This window comes from Phyllostomus discolor, chromosome 5 (assembly GCF_004126475.2).
Source record: "Phyllostomus discolor isolate MPI-MPIP mPhyDis1 chromosome 5, mPhyDis1.pri.v3, whole genome shotgun sequence".
Lineage (NCBI taxonomy): Eukaryota > Metazoa > Chordata > Mammalia > Chiroptera > Phyllostomidae > Phyllostomus > Phyllostomus discolor.
Window position 1 is genome coordinate 75,806,054 of NC_040907.2, and position 18,804 is coordinate 75,824,857.

An 18,804-nucleotide genomic window follows, 5' to 3' on the forward strand; every position below is an offset into this window, starting at 1 on the left:
GAGGATTTCTTTGAATATTGTATTAAGTGCACTGTTACTTATTTTCTAACTAAAAACCAAAACAAACTTGGTATACCCCCCACAGCTGTGGACATTACTATTGGAACATTCCAACTACACAGTGACATGGTCAGAGCCCAAACTGGTAATTATAACACCGGATTTTAACCAGGAATTTGTTGTGAGATAGCATGGTACGTGGATCAAAAGAAAAATAAAATATACTTTATATGTGTCACACATTAAAGTCTAGTCCATAATTCAGGGTCTTTTCCCAGAGAGGGAGAAGCAGACAAGATGATTCCCTCCTAAAGACATTCACAGTGTAGCAAGGTGAAACAGTTATGTCAATAGTAAATATATAACACAGCAAAACATCATAATTACTATGCAGTATTTGTTGCCACTTTGCCCTACTGCCTGACAGATCATAAGCATCTTATCCCAGTTATTGTACCTGTCCCCTAGAAAAAAAAACTTATGTTTCTTGAATGGAACTGACTTTTGAGAGCATGAAAAATGAAATAATAAAGACATATGCATGCTACTGCGGTAGCATGAGAAATTTTCTGTGTGTATCAGAAAAGATGCAAAGAAGGTGAAAATAAACTGGGTGTTACAGGAGGAATCCAGCAAGACAAAGGGGCCTCCCCTCACCTAACCAGTAGAGGTGGGATGGGGGAGAGCAGCAGATTACACGGGCTCTAAGGGCCTTCAAAGCTCTACAGTGTAAGTAAGACTAGGAAGGGAGAGTGGATGAACCCAGCGTTGAGCTTTTATATTACTGCCTCCAAAGGAAGGGCAGTCAGTAACAGAATGCGCCAGGTTGAAGTCTCTAAGAATTATGTCCACAAGCGGAAACATAACAGAGGATAAAAAGCAACAACCTCCAAGAAATTGTGCAGAGAAATGTAAAAGTAAGTAAAACAGTAACAAACATGAACACAAAGAATGTGTACGGAAAACTAATCAGCTGGTATTGAGACAAACGTAGACCGTGGAGGAGGCAGGGCAAACCCAGAGACCTTAGCTGCATCAACTTAAAACTCTACTTTAAATTAAATTAGAAAAAGACAGTGTTGATAAGAAATAAAATGTTAAGAATAAAGACTAACAGGCTGCTTCAAAATTATCCCCATCCAAAAAACTCTAAATTGAATTAGATTTCTGTTTTATGCATGGCAACTGGATTATTATACTTTACAGTAATTAAAAATGAAATAGTCTTCCTTACCCATGTGTTCCATATAATAATAGGATTAAATTAAAAAGAACTTGAGTTTTTAAAACTCTTTTATTTTATTTGACACATGTGGATTTAAAATACCTCTGGAATTCTGAAAGGCACCCAAAGGTACAATGTTAAATAATGGAAAATATGAACAATCATTAGAAGAAGCTGGGTAACTTATTTCCTTCCCAGATGCTAAAACTCTCTTGTTTTCCAATGTCAAGAGAAGAGTGTTAATGCACCCATTAAAAAAGCACAATAGATGGTAACTGTAATCATGTCTTCTTAATCTTGCACAAAAACCCTAGAGAGAACAAATTATTGGCCCATGGAAATACTTTCATTTCACTATTCTTTGTTAAGAGAATTGTGGAAATTGTACAAGTCAGAATCTGTACCGAAGGCTGGTAATCACATGAGATGACACGGAGACTGGGGGCCTTTCTACTGCTGTTAATAATGTGCTGAGGAAGACACAGGCCAGGTCTGGACGCTCATGCCTTAATCAGCATCAGCCCACACTCCACCAATCACAGGACTCTCGACAGTCTTAAAACTTGGGCAGCAGAGCTAGAGAAGAAAAACAGCAGTAATAGCTTCCTCATTTCTCTAATGGATGCCTATATTACTTGTTGTAAGCACCACTAGCATACTGTTTCTCAGTACATCTCAATAAGAATAGCTTCAGCTACAATGAAGCCATTAATTATATTTTATGATAATGTGTTGCTGAGAAACAAATTATATTTTTCAGGGGGAATATAAAATTCTTCCTTGAAAATAAAGTATGGACACTTTTTAATTTAATTTCTTTGTGCCTTCCAAGCAACTTTCCAGACAGATTTTCCAGGTTAAAATGTTGTCATTAGATTTTTTTTTAAATGTTAAATATGTTTATTGATTTTAGGGAGAATGGAATGGAGAGTTGAGAGAAACATTAATGAGAGAGAGACACATCGATTGTTTGCCTGCTGTACACGCCCTGACAGGGCTTCGAACTCACAACCCAGACATGTGCCCTGACAGGGAATCAAACCCCCAACCTTTGGTGTACAGGGTGATGATGATCCAACCAACTGAGCCACACCAGCCAGGGTCTAATCATAAGATCTTAGAGAACTAAAGTCAAATGAGTGAGTTGTTTTATCTTCTTAAGTAAAATAGTAAATGTTTGAAATACTACATATGACCTAAGTTGGGCTTTGATGCGGAGGCCAGGCACCTTATATAAGGATGGAATGAGGAAGAGGAACAAATTTTCTCAGGTTCTTCACATTAAATACAGGGCAGAATTTAAAATAATTTTCTATTTCTCTCCATTTTGGATGTTTTCCTTTACATCTTTCTGTCTCAATTTGCTGAGTGAAATAATGTAGTGGATGTACAATTAGGGTTGTCAGATAATAAGAAGACATCCAGTTAAACGTAAATTTCAGATGAATAAATTTTTATTATAAATATGTAACAGATTGCGAGGGTCATATACGAAAAAAAACAAACAACAACAAAAAAACACACACAAAAACACCCCTACTGTTTCTCTGAAATTCTAATTTAACTGGGTATCCTGTATTTTTATTTGCTAACTCTGGCAAAGCTAATATACCACGTGGATTGTGTTCTAGCCAAGTGTGTTATCCCAGGGGGTGGAAAAGGTTGGGAAGTGGTAGTGCACGCTGGTGGTAAGGCACAGAAAAAGGGTATGAGTATGATGACAGATTTTCACTGGGTGCAAAACTGATGACAGGGGACAAGTGGTGGGGCCTGGGGGTGCTGTTTGAGTGGTGAAAGACAAGATGCCCAGGGACGGGGGGTACATACATGTCCTCTGGCTGTTGGTACAATGCAGTTACTCTACCCTTTGCTGGGTTCTTCTTTCTGCTAGTGAATTTCATAGAGGCAGTGTATCACCAGTGACAGTAGAAACCAAGATAGATTTGATAAATAATTTGAAAATACAATAATTGCCACATCTATGTAGATCTTCTTTTGATTATTTTTAAGTCAATGCTTTTGCAATATACTGAAAGTTAGCAAAGAGTCTGATCATGAACTCGCTTTTTCCCTATTACTAATATTCCTGGGAGAGCCTGTGAGGGGGGAGAATATGCTACTGAGTAGGACATTCTTAAATAATGACCTAGGAAATTTTCTATCTTCTATATCATGACCCTGTAATAGGGTGCTGAGCTGGAGGCCCCCCAAAGTGGAGAAAACCCCCACAGCTATCACTCGGGGGAAGAGGGAAGCGGAGCAGGGCCACTGAGAGTGCTTTGCATATCTGAAGAACTTGGCCAGTGTTTTAATAATGTTAAAAACTGTGCCTGCTTGGGGCATGTTCTGCATCTTCTGTAACAATTATATGGTCACTTTGAGAAAGAAGATATTTTAACAAATAAAGCAGAGATTTTACACCGAGAACTCCTTTACTTAGTACGTCCTTTATTCTGGGGCTGAGTTATCCATTTGGCTTTCCAGTGGAGTTGATGGGGCCGATAAACGGGTTTAATATTTACTAAAGTACTCACTTCCTTGTGTTTCAAGGCCATGACCAGACCATGGTTTTAGTATGACGTGTGAAAATATAACAGTAAGAGAAGTCAGTCAATGAGACATTCATCCAATCGTTCCCGATATTTAGCAACATCCCTAAAATTACTTTTTAAACATTTTGTCGTCTTTGCCAAAGATGGGGAATAGAGTTAAATGCACAAATGGATTTTGCAGAGAACTGTTTTAAGCATGGCATAAACATGCCAAATCAATAACTTGTTTCTTTATCTTCATGTGCCATGAAAATCTGGCTATCATAGAGTGCCGGATCCATTAAAAACTGAATTTGCTATTTCCAGACAGCAGATAGCTCAAAGCTCAACAGGGCCAGCAGGCAATAATCCAAATTCCCATCTCCCTCTCTAGAAGAACAACTCACAGCACTCTGTTGCGACATTATGTTATTCAAAGCACAGGAGATAATGAAGGCCTGACAATACTGTGGCTGCCTCAGGACTGAGTCAAATGGCCATTATTCTTCAAATGCAAAGTGACTTTTATCTTAAATCAGTAGACAAATCTGATTAATGGAGAAATGTAAATCAATACATGATTTCCAAAATAACACTCTTCTTTTTCCTTAAGGTATGATATATGTATTTATGAAACAATGTCACAGAGACTATTAGTCTCTTAGAAAAGAAAGAACAGTGGTAGAAACCAAGACTGCTCCCCTCTTTAGACTTTTGAAATAGATTTTTGCTATATGCTTCTATCCAAACAAAGCTGCAGAAAATGTTCTGCATTTTTTTGTACTATGTATCACTGTACTCTAGTAGATATGAATTCCCAGCCATGTTTGTATTAACAACCATTCTTAAGGTTGTCTTCGGAAACATGGATTATGGAAATACATATGAATATTTTTGCATATTTAATATTGCAATTAAAAATGCACTGTACTGCCCTGGCTGATGTGGCTCAGTGGATTGATCATCAGCTTGCAAATCGAAAGATCCCGGGTTTGATTCCCGGTCGGGGCACATGCCAGTCAGGGCTAGGTCCTCAGTTGGGGGCATGCAAGAGGCAACCTGTCGATGCTTCTCTCACACATAGGTGTTTTCTCCCCCTCTTTCTCCCTCCCTTCCCCTTTTTCTAAAAAGTAAATAAATAAAATCTTTCTAAAAAATACATTGTACTGATATAGTAACCTACTATTATTCCACTCAAGTTATGCCTAGAGTAATTCTAAAGAAAAAATATAATAATTCTTGAAGAATTCAATCTTCATAGCATCTAATTATACAATGAGTAATTTGTGGGGACAGCGATTCTACCTCCTCATCTTTTATGCTCATACACATTTTTGTTCCTTACCCAACTACCAACACATGCTCAACCACTCTTTCACTACTTCTTTTATTAAAAAACTCTATAGTAATACTTCACTTATCCAACATTCTTAACCAGCTGTTCTAAGAGGGTTTCAAGATAAATAAAATTTATTCTTGTATCAACGTTTCTAAAAATAGATTATACACATCTCTACTACTTTAAAACAAAACATCTGTTTCTTGATGTAATTTAGGCCCATTTATTTTACCCTGGAACTATTAAAATATGTGGGGATATTTGGGCATCTGGGTCCAAATTAACTGGCCTTGGGCAGCTGCACTTTTAGAGTTCCTCTGTTAATGACTTATAGTTTTTATGGCCTTGGCCTTGCCTTCATTTAGTGTGCAGCCACTTCTTAATGAAGCTCTGACTTCTTAAAGCAATAACCACCCTCTTTTTAACTGCTGCTAGGGGTTGACTGTGGTTTGGGAAACCAGGCATCTTTGTTTGCTAGAACTATTTTTTTAAAGTGGTCTGTTTGTGGATAGGGGACTGAAGAAGTAATGAGGTGCAGAGAGAGAATGCAACAGTAACTCAGCCAGGCTGGGCCCAGGCTAGCTCACTCACAGGGTCTGAGCTATGTTTCAGTCACACCTAAGATGGCAGCACGCAAAACCTCTGGGTTGAGTAAAGCACTCACGTTCGTTTTCCATCCCACTCATATGCTAGCTTAGCAACGGTCTTCATACATAGCTGTTTTTTAAAATTTTTTTAAAAATTATTTTATTGTTCAAGTACAAGTACGGTTGTCTTTTTTTTAACACATGAATTTGTTTACAGTTCAACTGATATATGTCTATGCAGGTAGAAAATTATTAAAATAACACTAGTCTCCAAAAGAAAAGCTTACTTCGTCAATGCAGGAACTATATAGTAATGTTTCTTGTGTGTCCATTGAATTATGTCTTCAAACATAGAAAATTATTAAAATAACAAGCCATTAAAAGAAAATGAGAAACCCACCACTTCACAAAATACAGAAACTATAATAGTGACAGCCTGTTAAAGACTCATTTTTAATGGTCTACTATCTATGAATTCATACAGATTAACTGTGTTTAGGAACTTTGTCAACTTTGTAGATGTTAAGAAACTACTATATACTTAAACAAAATTTTGTATTTTTTTCTTTCCAATTATTTTCACATTTATAATAGCTTTTTACATTAGCAGATTATAAACACCTGTGTTTGGCTAATAAACCTAAATTTCTCCCTGAACACGTAACTTTGATCAAACCTAACCATAAAGAAAAGAAGAAAGGAAGGGTAATAAGAGAGAAACATCTTTTAAAGGCATAGCAATATTTTCTTTCAAGCTACAGAAAGCACATGCTAATTTGCATAACTTTCATAAAAATGTTCTAATTATACCCTAGTCTACTTACCTGTGACTTATCCAAAGGAAAAACCCAACTCCAAGTTCGCTTTCTATGACCTAGAAGACCTGTGGCCCTGAACTTTCCTGCTGGTTAGTATGCTGTGTTTTTGGAAACTACAAGCTACAATTATTATGTTTATTAAAGCAACAGAATAAATGCAGTGCACAAAATACCATCATATTACCTGTATTTTGAATTTCCTTTACTAATGGGAAGATAAATGGGAATTATCTGTGGTTAAAGTCTTTCTGCATAAATCTGTAAGAACTCCTGAAAAAGGAGTTAAACAGGCATGGAACCAGAGATAACAGTCCAAAACGAAATTCTTCCAGTGTCCAGCAAAATTTGTCTTAAGAGCATAAAAAATAAATCAGGTATTTTCCTTAAGGCTCATTCTGAGTGCACATTCTGTCCTAAGCTCTGTTTGTTTTTTGCAACAGCATTTAAGAGAAAACCAACTGACCATTTACAACCCAAACAAAGGCTTTAGGGCAGGACATTAGGAAATGCACCTGGTCTGACTCAAACACCACGTTTGTTTAACCTGTGACTGTCCTGTGTCTGGGGGTCAGGCAGGAGGATCTTGGTTGAGGGGAAAAAAAGAAGAGCAAACACAACTGCTCCACAGAGAACAAAACGGTTGCACTAACTACCCTTTGTAATCACAACTGTTTTAACAGTTTCTAGTAAGCAAGGTTATCATTTAAGTGACCCACTATACTTTGGGATGAAGCCCCAAGAAATTTTGCCAATGTTAAGGACAGGAGTTTCATTTCTGAGTTTACTCAGCATAATGAACCCACTGAAATGCGGATAGTCCTTCTGTGGTGTAAATTCACATCAAGGGGAACATTAACAATAAAAGGAATTTAGCTAGAAAGGAAAAGAATGCCATATCATTCACTACTGGGAGCAGACCACAGTTTATTTTACTTTTGCATCTTTTTTATTATGGAATATTTCAATCACAGAAAATAAACACAGAGTAGAGCTGATGAACCCCACAAACCCATCATTCAGTGTCAATAATCATCAACACAGGGCCAATCTTTTAATTTCCCCTGCCCACTCCCCTCCTTGAACTCTTTTTAAAGCAAATCCCACACAGCCTATACTTTATTTTATATAAGCTTTCATTTACAACGCATGTGCATATTTAACCTAAAGGTCACTCCAGAAATCTCACTGAGCATGACATGTTTCAGCCAACCATAACCACCTCTTACAAAATGTTTTAAACTAAAACTTATCTGCCTAGAAAATGAATTTGTTTAAATATAACTGGTTAATTAAAATGACAAAGTAACTTGAATCACAGTCCTCTATCATTTTATTTATGGGGGGAAAGGAACATTCTGAGGCTGAGAAAAGAGTGTGTGCTGCTCAGTCCCTGTGACTTCAGTCCTTGTGGACACGGATCAACAAGAGACAAGGTTAAAAGTCACACGGATTCGCCCAGATAGAACTGGAAAAATGGGAGGAGGCGACTAAGGGGCAGGAGAGCTGCCTAGAAGGAAACTTTTTCCTTTTCCTTTACTACACATACGAATAAAACAGAATGCCAATAGGCCAAACCTTGGAAGCTTCAAAAATCACTCACCAAGTAGTCTAGCTACTTATAATAATTTATTACCAATCTCAAAGCAAAGATCAAAAGGAACCCCATCTAGCACTTACATTCAATTCCTCATTGCCTGATGACTAATTTGTAGAGGAATGAAGTCTTCACAAAGGAAGCCAAAATAATCTGAGGTGACTTTGATACAATGCCACAAAGGATATGAAGAGGAAGCTGGTAGAAGCTGCAAATGGCTAAGTTCCATTAAGAGTTCTAATAAAAGAATAGTGGAATTTCCCTTAACTGTGAATTAAAAAGATGTTAGAAGTGGGCAAATTATAGACAAGTCAGGGAAAACATTTGTCACAGTTTTGCTGTTGTTAAATGTTAACTTTAGCCACTGCTGCATTTATGTTCATTACATAGCTTCATCTAAAAAAAATTCAACTGTTTTGGTGTGGCTGAGTGGATTGAGTGCTGGCCTGAAAACCAAAGGGTTGCTGGTTTGATTCTCAGTCAGGGCACATGCCTGGGTTGCAGGCCAGGTCCCCAGCAGGGGGTGGTGCATGAGAAGCAAGCACACATTGATGTTTCCCTCCCTCTCTTTCTTCCCAACTTTCCCTCTCTCTAAAAATAAAAAAAAAAAAATCTTAGGAAAAAATTTAAAAATTCAACTTTTCCATCAGAAATCTGGCCAATCTCATTCCTTTTGCTTTTGTGTGTTACTCAACAGTCTGCACCTTCCGTCTGCATTGTCTGCATTGTCAGAAACTAGAGGATCTCTCAAATTCTTTCAAACAAGTTGCTATATTCTGCAAAGTGATTGATTTAACTTCAAAAAAGTAACTTGATATACTTTTTAGTCTTATAAATAGCCAGGGTGAGCATAAACACATCTTTTAAAAATTTTTGGTGCTTAAGTTAATTGGTCACTATAGGAACACTAGAAACTATTCAAATTCTTTCAACTTCTCTGAACAACTGGCACAATTTTTTCCTCCTGAATCCAGACATCTTCATATTCTCAACTGAGGAAAGTAGTTTTCACACTACTTTTTTTGGCTAGTTAAAAAATCCCCACCACATGTCTCCTTGTAAATTCATAAAAAAAGATTTAAGTTTATATTAGCAATTCAACTGTGCAAATTTTTGTTTGCTTCTGAAATCACCTCAAATTAATAGATTTATTGGAACCTTACATGGTGAAGAAGTTTCGTAGAACTCTCAGAAATCTTGCAATGTATTTCCCTCTGAAGATGTGGTACTGAGCATTTTCTTTAAAAACAGTTATAAATTGTTTTTTTAAGAGTCCTTATCTCTTACTAATGCATAGTGGAGTACTAATACGGGAAAAGCTGTCTGGAAATTCCTCAGATACAGGCAGTGGAGAGCATGTGGTATAACGGAATAAAGACTGGCCATGGGCACATCTGTGGGATGTACTCACAGGGTTCCACTCCACTGTTTGGTGTTCTGTGTAGCAAAAGTATTGGCAGGGTTCTCTCAGACATAATGCTATACACTGCTTTTTGTGAGGGTTTTTATTTAGAAAAATAACTTTCTATCAGGGGCAATGAAGAACCAAGAATTGGGAGTTAATATTTCAACTATCTGTACCAATTCAAAAGCCAAGCCCATCACTGGGTTGTTTGGTAAGAAAATCCCAATCAGACCAAAAAACACCCCAAAACCTATCTTTTTAGTCTTTGAGATTTCAGTGACTACGTAACTAGATTTTAATGTGAATAAAATATAATTATTTTAGTTCAAAATACAAATATTCTGGTTTCTTTTAAAGACATAGAGTTGAAAATTAAAATAGAAATAGAAATGAAATTGGTAGGTATACTATAAAATCACTATGTACCCAGAAAGACTGTGCCATACATTCAGAAAGACTTTTCTACTACCGAACGCATCAATCACATGCAGCTCTTACCTTGTGATCATACGGACTGTAAGAATGAAATACCCGAGAAAGATCTTTTGTTCTTTGCTTTTTCTGTGGAAAGAAACACAAACATTTGTGATAAGTGGCAAAACACACATATGCATCTATACATTTACATATCTATATTTATTTCTGTCTACTTACCTTAAGATTATGTTTATTTAGAGATTCCTCCCCGTGCAGGGTGAGGGGCTGCAGTGTCAACACGGGAAGTGTGGATGTAATTAGAAACCAAAGCCACTTGATGGCTGTGTGGGTCATTGTCACAGACCCGCCAAACAAACTCTTCCTAGAAGGTTTCATAATTAAAACCTTGATCCTCAAAAACTCTATTATAAATACGTAACTTAGAGACTAAAATGAAAAAAAAAAGTAACAAGAAAAAAACTCTTTGAATTTCGTCGTAATGCCAACTGCTGTTACTCTGAATTGGGCACTTGCATGCGTCCATTTAAACAATACACATCCTTCAGGCCTCCTCATCACAGCTTGCGTCCCTCTGCGTGAGGTCACCTCTGCGCTGTCACTGCTATATAGTCCGAGTGCCCTGCATGGTGTTTGACACACCATAGGCACTCAATAAATATTTGCTACATGAGCAAATAAACGAAATGCCCGAATCAGACAGGCATGGCTGTGAGTATCTGTGATGACGACACCTCAACCTCATATGCAGTTGTGAAAAGCAAAGCTGCTTTTTGCTTCTGATACACTGTTCTCAAGTTGAACCCAGGCGCTACTTTAAGTCCCCTCTGCCCCTCCAGCTCCCCAGTGTTAGAACAAAGAAATGTGGTTCCTTATTCTAGTCGACCATAAGAAGCAGCTTATTTTCTCAAACACTGTAATCTCTACATCTGCCATAACCACCACGAACAATTTTGTGTATGGTTCTAGACATGGTATGCATGTATCTTCACACACAACTGATTACTATCACTTCCAAAGAGGGAAGGCATTCTGGGTACACCGTTCTGAAGCCTACTCTTTCCACTTCACAGTTTATCCTTGCTGAACTTAAAGGCTCATATATCCAGATCTGCAATCCTTTATACAGAGTTCTCACATCCCCAAACTTCTGAAATCTGAAACTTTTTTTGGCAATTCATTGCAATTTTTTAAATTATAATGATTATCTTTGCACAAATATCTGCCAGATTGAGCATGAAAGATTTTTTAAAGTTAAATCATGAAAGTCCAGTTGCAGGATCAAATAGTATGCATGTTTATTACCTTGACAGATAAGCCATGTTGCCCCCTCCTCGCAAATACTGCACGGATTTGTCTTCTCACCGAGAGTGAATGAGAGAAGAAATGGCAGCTTAAATTGGAAAATCTTAATTTCTCTGTTCCACTTAAAGGTTGCAACATTTATAAATTTACAGAACACGTAAAACATTTTTAAAACAGATACCAAACATCTTCCTAGGTGTCAATTATAGAATTTATTTCTGGTACCTCAACAGAGTTAGACATCACCACATGTTAAAATTCTTCCAGGAGAGTGGCCTGTTTGTCTTTAATTCTGCCCGTGTTGCTTTTGGTTCTACTTTGTTCATTTTAATCCAACTACCAAGTAAATGAGCTTCTTTGATCTTCACTTGAGAGTGAATCCTTTCCTGGTACCCATGTTTCCAGTGTCCGAATGAGTATGTCTGTCTCCCTCCCTAGTGCCAGGGATCTAAGCAGATCCCCCTGGGTTCGACCTGATCCTCTGTAGCCATTTGGCTGAGCATTCGAGTATGCTACAAATTAAGACCTTGTATCATAGTCATTTGCACATAATCACGGTTTTCCCACAGACCAGTTTCCCTATTTCAGAACAGTCTTTGGAGCCACAATTCCAGTTGGCAGTCTTTCCAATCATTTGGTCTGGTTTCCGCATTCTGACACCCACTGAAAGTTATTCTCCCTGCCACTCAGCCAGAATCCCCACCTCCTCTGGTCTGCCTCTCAGGTGTGCTTCTGACCATCAAACTCTAAAGTAATGAAACATCCCTTTCCCCCAGACAGCGGAGTTGCATCTCTAACTGATTGGAAACAGTCCCTTGGCTCTATGAGCCTTGGAATCTACTCTGAACAGGTCACTTGCCCCACAGTTTTCATTGGCTTATAATTTTGTCTTTTCTTCCCATGCACCCACTTAGTTGGTTTAACAGTTCTTGGCTTATACTTCAACCAGAAGAAAAATGACAGATACTAACACTTCCTTTGGTAGCAGATTAACATAAAACATGGGGGACATTTTTTTCAGAAGGGAAAGTATGCTAGAGAAGATAAACTAAGGAGCAAAGCAGAATGAAACCTAGGAGGTGTCCCCGGGTCTGTTCAGTCCCAGCAGTGGTCGAGCTACCAGTCTGACTTGGCAATAGATGCAAAAGATTCAGAGGCTGCTTTCTGTGTCCTTCTTTGTGGGTGTTGATTTTATGTATCAAAATATTTTGATAGCTGAACATGTCTTTTATTATAAGCTACCCAAATTATTTTGGGAAGGAAATGGGGTATAACTGATAAATAAAAACATTATTTGGATTAGCTCCCAAAGAAGCCAGTGAAAAAAGAATACTTTTTTTCCCTGACAACAAATTTGTTATATACAAATACAGTGAAGTCTTGCCTATGAATATTGAAAGTTATATGTATTAGTCCAGTTAGCTGAAAACTATTGCTGTTTTATATAGCCTAGTGGTATATCTTCTGGGATCCAGGACAAGGGTTGACACATGAGGGCTATGGGCCAATCCAGCCTACCACTTGCTTTTGCAAATGCAGTTTTATTGATACTTAGCCACGCTCATTTAGTTATGCATCATCTATGGATGCTTTCATGCTACAACAGCAGATCTGAGTGGTTACGAGAGAGCTTCATGGCCCATAAATCCTAAAGCATTTATGTAGCCCTTTAAAGAAAAAGTCATCCCTGACCTCGAATCCCTATCTTTAACCCTGTGCGCATCTAACAATAGTCCCTTGACCCCAAACCAAATAAACAACTAACTATCCAGCAAAATTCCTCGCTCCTTCTAATTGCTTAATGAAGACAGTTCGAGAACCAATCATCATAACCTATATCTGGACACATCAGGGTGAACATACCAGGCAAATTAACAATTAGCTGTCTTGTTCTCAGGATTTTACCTTCTGAGCATTCTATTTTCAGACAGAAAATGCCATACGTTGGCATCTAGAGCATGCTGAAATAGACATGGGGCTTTCAGAGCCTTCTATATTCACATCAAAATTCGAATAGCAGACACTGTGAAAAGAGACCCTTTACCAAGTTCTAGAACTCCGGCCAAGGGGAGGGCTGCACGTACAAATAACTGGAGTGACCACGATTGCCAGTGAGCTGGTTTCTCATAGGTGGACTCGCTGCTCCATAGGCTTGTTGAGCCTTGCTATCAGCAGTTTTAACTGAAACTAAAAGCTGAGCCAAAAATGGAAATAATTAGGTATTTTCCTATTGCATCATAGTGTGTGTCTAAATTACCTCCCACTTTTTAGCCTGTTAAAACAAACACCTCACTCATGCAGCCACCTGTTAATTCTCCAAGTGTTTAAAAAGTAAACATGTTAAACAAGTTGTGCGATGAACTTGTAACGAGGGTGGCCGGATTACAGTGAGTGCGGCAAACGTCTCTCCCAGAAGGGTGTGAGGCACCTACCTTGAAGTCACCTTTATTACTAATCCCAAGGATCAGGCCACAGAGTCGAGAGCTGATTAAAAAGTAACTCTGTGCCAAGTCTTGAAGTTATATGGGTTGCAGTTTGGTTTAAAAGATGAGACAGTATGCAAATTTGGTAAACGTCTAGATTCCTAACAAGTTAACATCTGCAGAACTCCAGCCCATCTCCCTCCTGTCCCATCTAAGGCGGGGGGTGGAGAGGAAGCTAAGAAACACTTGTTAAGTTCACAGTCCAGAGGCACAGGCTCACTAAAGGATTAAGATCTAATCAAAGGTTAGGTTACTAGGTTTCTTCTCCCCTTACACCTCACCACCACATTACTAAAGGCCAATTTATGAGTATAGTAGATCCTTTTAACCAGTACATCATGTCCAGCTATCAGAAAAAAAATGTTTTTACAAGGCATGACAAAAGGCAAAAAACACAATTTGAACAGACAGAGCAAATATCAGAACCAGATATGGAAAAGATGCTGGAATTATCAGACTGGAAATTTAAAAGGATTATGGTTAATATGCTAAGGACTCTAATGGATAAAACAGACAACATGGGCAATGTAAGCACAGAGATGAAAATCACAAGAAAGAACCAAAAAGAAATGCTAGAGCTCAAAAACACTCAGAAACAAGGAATGCCTTTATGGGTGTTTTAGTAAACTGGACACAACGAGGAAAGAATTTCTTTGAGTTAAAGGAGATGTCAGTAGAGTCCTTGAAAACCAAAAGGTGATGAAAAAAAGGACTGAAAACAACAGAATGTCCAAGGACTGTGGGACAACTATGAAAGGTGTAACACAGGCATAATGGGAATACCAGAAGGAGAGGAAAGAGGGAAAGGAACAGAAGAAATATGTGAGACAATAATGACTGACAATTTTCTCCAGATGAATGTCAGATATCAGACAGATCCAGGAAGCCTGGAGGACACCACGCAGGGCAAATGCCAAGGACACCTCGGCATACTATTTTCAAATTACAGTAAACTGAAGAGAAAATCCTGAAAGAAGCTGGGGTGGGGTGGGGTGGGGAAGGGGAATAGCTTAGCTATACGGAACAAAGATAAGAATTATATCCAGCTTCTCAGAAACCATGTAAACAAAAAGAGAATGGAATACAATATTTAGGAATTAAGAGAGAAAAAATTACCAACCCAGAGTTCCGTACCCTGTGAAATTATCCTTCAAAAGTGAAAAAGAAATAAAGACTTTCTCAAAGAAAAACTGAGGGAATTTATTGTCAGTAACCTCCCTTGCAAGATATGTTAAAAGAAATTCTTTAGAGAGAATGAAAATAATAGAGGTCTGAAATTCAGATCTACATAAAGAAAAGAGAACACTGAAGAAGAAATAAGTATAGGGAAAATAAAAACATTTATTATCCTTATTCTTTTTTTTAAGTTTATTTATCTATTTTTAGACAGAGGGGAAGGGAAAGAAAGAGAGGAAGAGAAACGTCAATGTGTGGTTGCCTCTCATGCAGCCCCCCACTGGGGACTTGGACTGCAACCCAGGCATGTGCCCTGACTGGGAACCAACCAGCAACCCTTTGGTTCATAGACCAGCACTCAATCCACTGAGCCACAACAGCCAGGGCTATTATCCTTATTCTTAATTGACCTAACAGATAACGGTTTATTCAAAGAACAAGAACAATGATGTATTTAATTATGTATGCTTGTTTATATATGAGATGAATGGCAGCAACAACAGGAGGGATGAGAAGAAGGAATTAGGGTTATTTGGTTATTATAAGACACATTGTCCGTGAAGTAGTATTGTGTTATGTGAAAGTAGACTTTTTGTTTTAACTTGGATTAGTTGTAAATGCATATTGCAAACTCTCAGGCAAGTCTGTTTGGTCTTTTGAAGTATAACTGATGTGCTAAGAAAGGAAAGTTTCAATGCACTCATTTTCCCGCATTCCCTTTCTGAAAAACAGACTAAGAGGTGGTTAACCAATCAAACAGCAACAAGCAGCAGGAAAGTAAGAGTGAAAAGATAAGGAACCAAGATAACTTACTAAGTAGACAGGTCTGCACAGCTGACCTTGGGGACACGTAGGTACACTTGAGACAACAAGGTACTGATGGTGTGGTGGGGACTGGGAGAGTTGGCCCTAAACAAATACCCAAATTCCAGGCAGTAAAGGCTACAGATCAAGGACCGGTCAGTTACCACATGCCAGGGACAGGCACGCAGAAGGGAAGTCAGAGAACCACACCCGGAGGCAAAAGTGCTGAAACGAGGTGTCAGCTAGAAAGAAACGACTGACAGAGAGTCACAGGGATCCTTGGTGAAGAACTAGTCAGGAGCTGAGAGAATCACTGTGAGAACTGTGCTCAGCAAGGAGCAACAGGACTCGCTGAAGTCAGGGGTAAGAAAAGACGTAGCCAGAAAATCTTAAGAGGAAAGAGATGTAACTACTAAGGATGAGGTCTGATGATCACGTAGGTCTGAGTTTCTTCATGGGTCTTCTATCATACTTCCCGCAGGGCCAGGTTCTAGTCTTTTGGGCGTAGGCAACATTGGTCCTATTAAACTCAGTCTAGAATGGGATGGCATGTGGTTGAAGAGGGAAAATATTATAGCTTACTGGAAAGTTTGGCTTCTGATAAAAGCCGAAATAAAAAAACTGAGTCTACAGATAGATTAAGCCACTTATATCAACTCTAAGAAAGTAGCCCAGGAATAGGTACACAGAGATAAAGAGAAAAGGAGGGAGCTTTGCTGAGTCAAAAAAAAAAAAAAATGGCTAAATGATTAGTGCACATGATGCAAAATATGTGACAGTTTCTTCAAAATGATCAAATTTCTGTTTGAGAAATAATTCCTAATGGTGTTGGACAGAGCAAGGAAGCTAGGCTGGGGGCCAAAGATGGTGTGAGAGGATGTTGCAATGGCTGAAAATAAATTACAACTTAGCAAGTTAGGCTAGGGGCAGGGAGGGTGGGGGGATGGATGTGAGAAACAGGTAGGAGGCAGGGTGCACGGCACCTGGTCACTGACTGGGCAGGAGGGCAGGGAGGGGCCTCCAGTATTTCTGGCTCAGATAGCCAAGTAGAGTGAAGTGCCTTGTGCTGATGGAAGGAATCTAAAAATAAAACAAAAATTAAAAAAAAAAGATTTGGGGACTAGGGAGATTCAGTTTTGAATTTAATGAGTTTCAGGTGGCTGGCTGTGAGACACTGAGAAAGGTGAGAAGGAAGTTAGGTAGAAGGGTGTGGTGCTAGAAGAGAGATGTGGACCATAGATTTGGGAGTCAGGAACCGACTGATAAAGTTTGAAGCATGAGAGGGGATGTGATCACACAGAGTATAAGAACGAAGGAGCTAAGAGAGAGAAGACTGACATTAAAATCCAAGCAAATAATAGTCTCTGACCTGTCTCATGTGTAAATCTGCTCTGGATTTCATGTGTAACATCAAGAAGCTGGATTGGGCCAGTAGTTGCAGCTCTGGTTGCAGGTTAGAATCATCAGGGAGTCTTTAAAACACACCAGTGCTCCAGGCTGAGTCCCCAGTGGCGCTAATTGAATCAGCACAATGAGATTTAGGCAAGTCTATTATTTAAAACCTCTTGTGTTTTCCAATGTGAGGCTAAAGTTGAGAACTATTAGCCAAGATGATTCCAAAGTTCTCTTCCAGCTGATAACCTTTATTTTTCCAGATGGATTCTCTAGTGTCTTGAAGCTCTTGCCATTCTGAATTCTATCAGGCATTTTCATTCTTAATCTCGATATTATGTTTGAGGCTCTGCCTTATTTCCTAACCTCTTCCTTTATGTAAAAATGAACTCTACACAGGAATTCTTCCGGGGCACATTGAGGCTTTGGCTGAAGGGAACGGGCTGCAGTTATATATTTAGTTCCTAACTTGGTGAGTGCTTCTGAAAAATAAATGGAAAGCTAATTTAATAAGCCTGAACCTTTATTTTGTTATCAGTGTATAAATCATCAAGAAGCTTAATTAAAAGCACTTGACATTATCAGCACTATCTTACTTTTATATTGTATATATTTGGATTGTGTCCCTAAGGTGATAATCATTCCAGATCACCGAGAAGGAAAAACAAGTCCTTGGAATTTAAACAAACATCAAAATTTAGAAATCAATGATGTCAAATATGTCTGGTGATCAAATAACCAAAAACACTTGGGAAAACAGATACTCTCCCAAGTCTCATCTGCTGTTGCTTTACAAGGCACATATACTTTCAGGTTCTACAAGAAAGACGTGAGGACAGTAGAGAAAATTTTCCAAGTTTGCTCTGACTCTACACATTTTTTTGCCTCTTCCTCTCTATTAAGATCTGCAAGATAAGTGAGGTGACTATAAATGCTGCTGACTCTGACTTCAGTGTTGAATTTCCTTCTCTTTCTCCAGTTACAGCAAAGTCAGGGAGAGTTACCAGGTCCTTCAGTTTCTCAAATCTCCGAGGGTGGTGGTAGGGGGCTGGGGTGGACAGGGTAAGCATTTCTTAGAGGACATTAAAACAACAGAATTCTAACAGTGGAAGTTAGAAGACAGATAAAGTGAGTTTGTTCACCCAACTGTAACGGTATTCAAATGAAACAACCAGGTAAACGTGGAAATGCACCACTGATTCTGAAACACAGTAGGTATCAGTGGGAAATGCTTCTTTGCAGCCTATGGTTTCTAAAATAACCTTAGTGGAACGGAAGGTGTAACAATCAGCCTCTCATTTTCACAGTGGGGGTGGCAGAGGAGCATGGCACCATTTACCCCGGCAGGTCCTTAACTACACAACAAATGCTGGAAGAAAATGCAAATAGGAAATTCTGCATTAATTCAGTGATAACTGATAAAGTAAAATGTAAGTAGCCATATCTTCCTATCAAACTCACCTTATTTTCTAAAGAGAAAATTTGTGTGCAAGGAAAGGTCATTCTCTGGCAACAAAGGCAAGCCTGGCACAGAAGAAAGGAAGGAGACTTAACTATGCAGCAACAAATGTTGCTGAAATGAGTAGCCATTATAAACAATTAGAAAAGAAACAGCCTTTCAATGCAAAACAAATTTTTGCAAAGTTAAAGACCAAGTAAAGTACAAGGGTACTGAGTACTACGTTGCTTTGCTCTCTTGTTCCCTTGTGT

At 38.6% G+C, this 18,804-nt stretch overlaps 1 protein-coding gene across 3 annotated transcripts in view; it reads right to left on the reverse strand.

Moving 5' to 3' along the window:
• The window catches only part of CDKAL1 (CDK5 regulatory subunit associated protein 1 like 1), a 649,842-nt gene that overhangs the window by 122,064 nt on the left and 508,974 nt on the right, over window positions 1–18,804 (reverse strand). For all 3 annotated transcript variants that reach the window (XM_036026451.1, XM_028511592.2, XM_036026452.1), the window contains exon 13: window positions 9,998–10,060. In XM_036026451.1, the coding sequence (XP_035882344.1) occupies window positions 9,998–10,060 (63 nt within the window). The remainder of the gene's footprint in view (window positions 1–9,997; window positions 10,061–18,804) is intronic.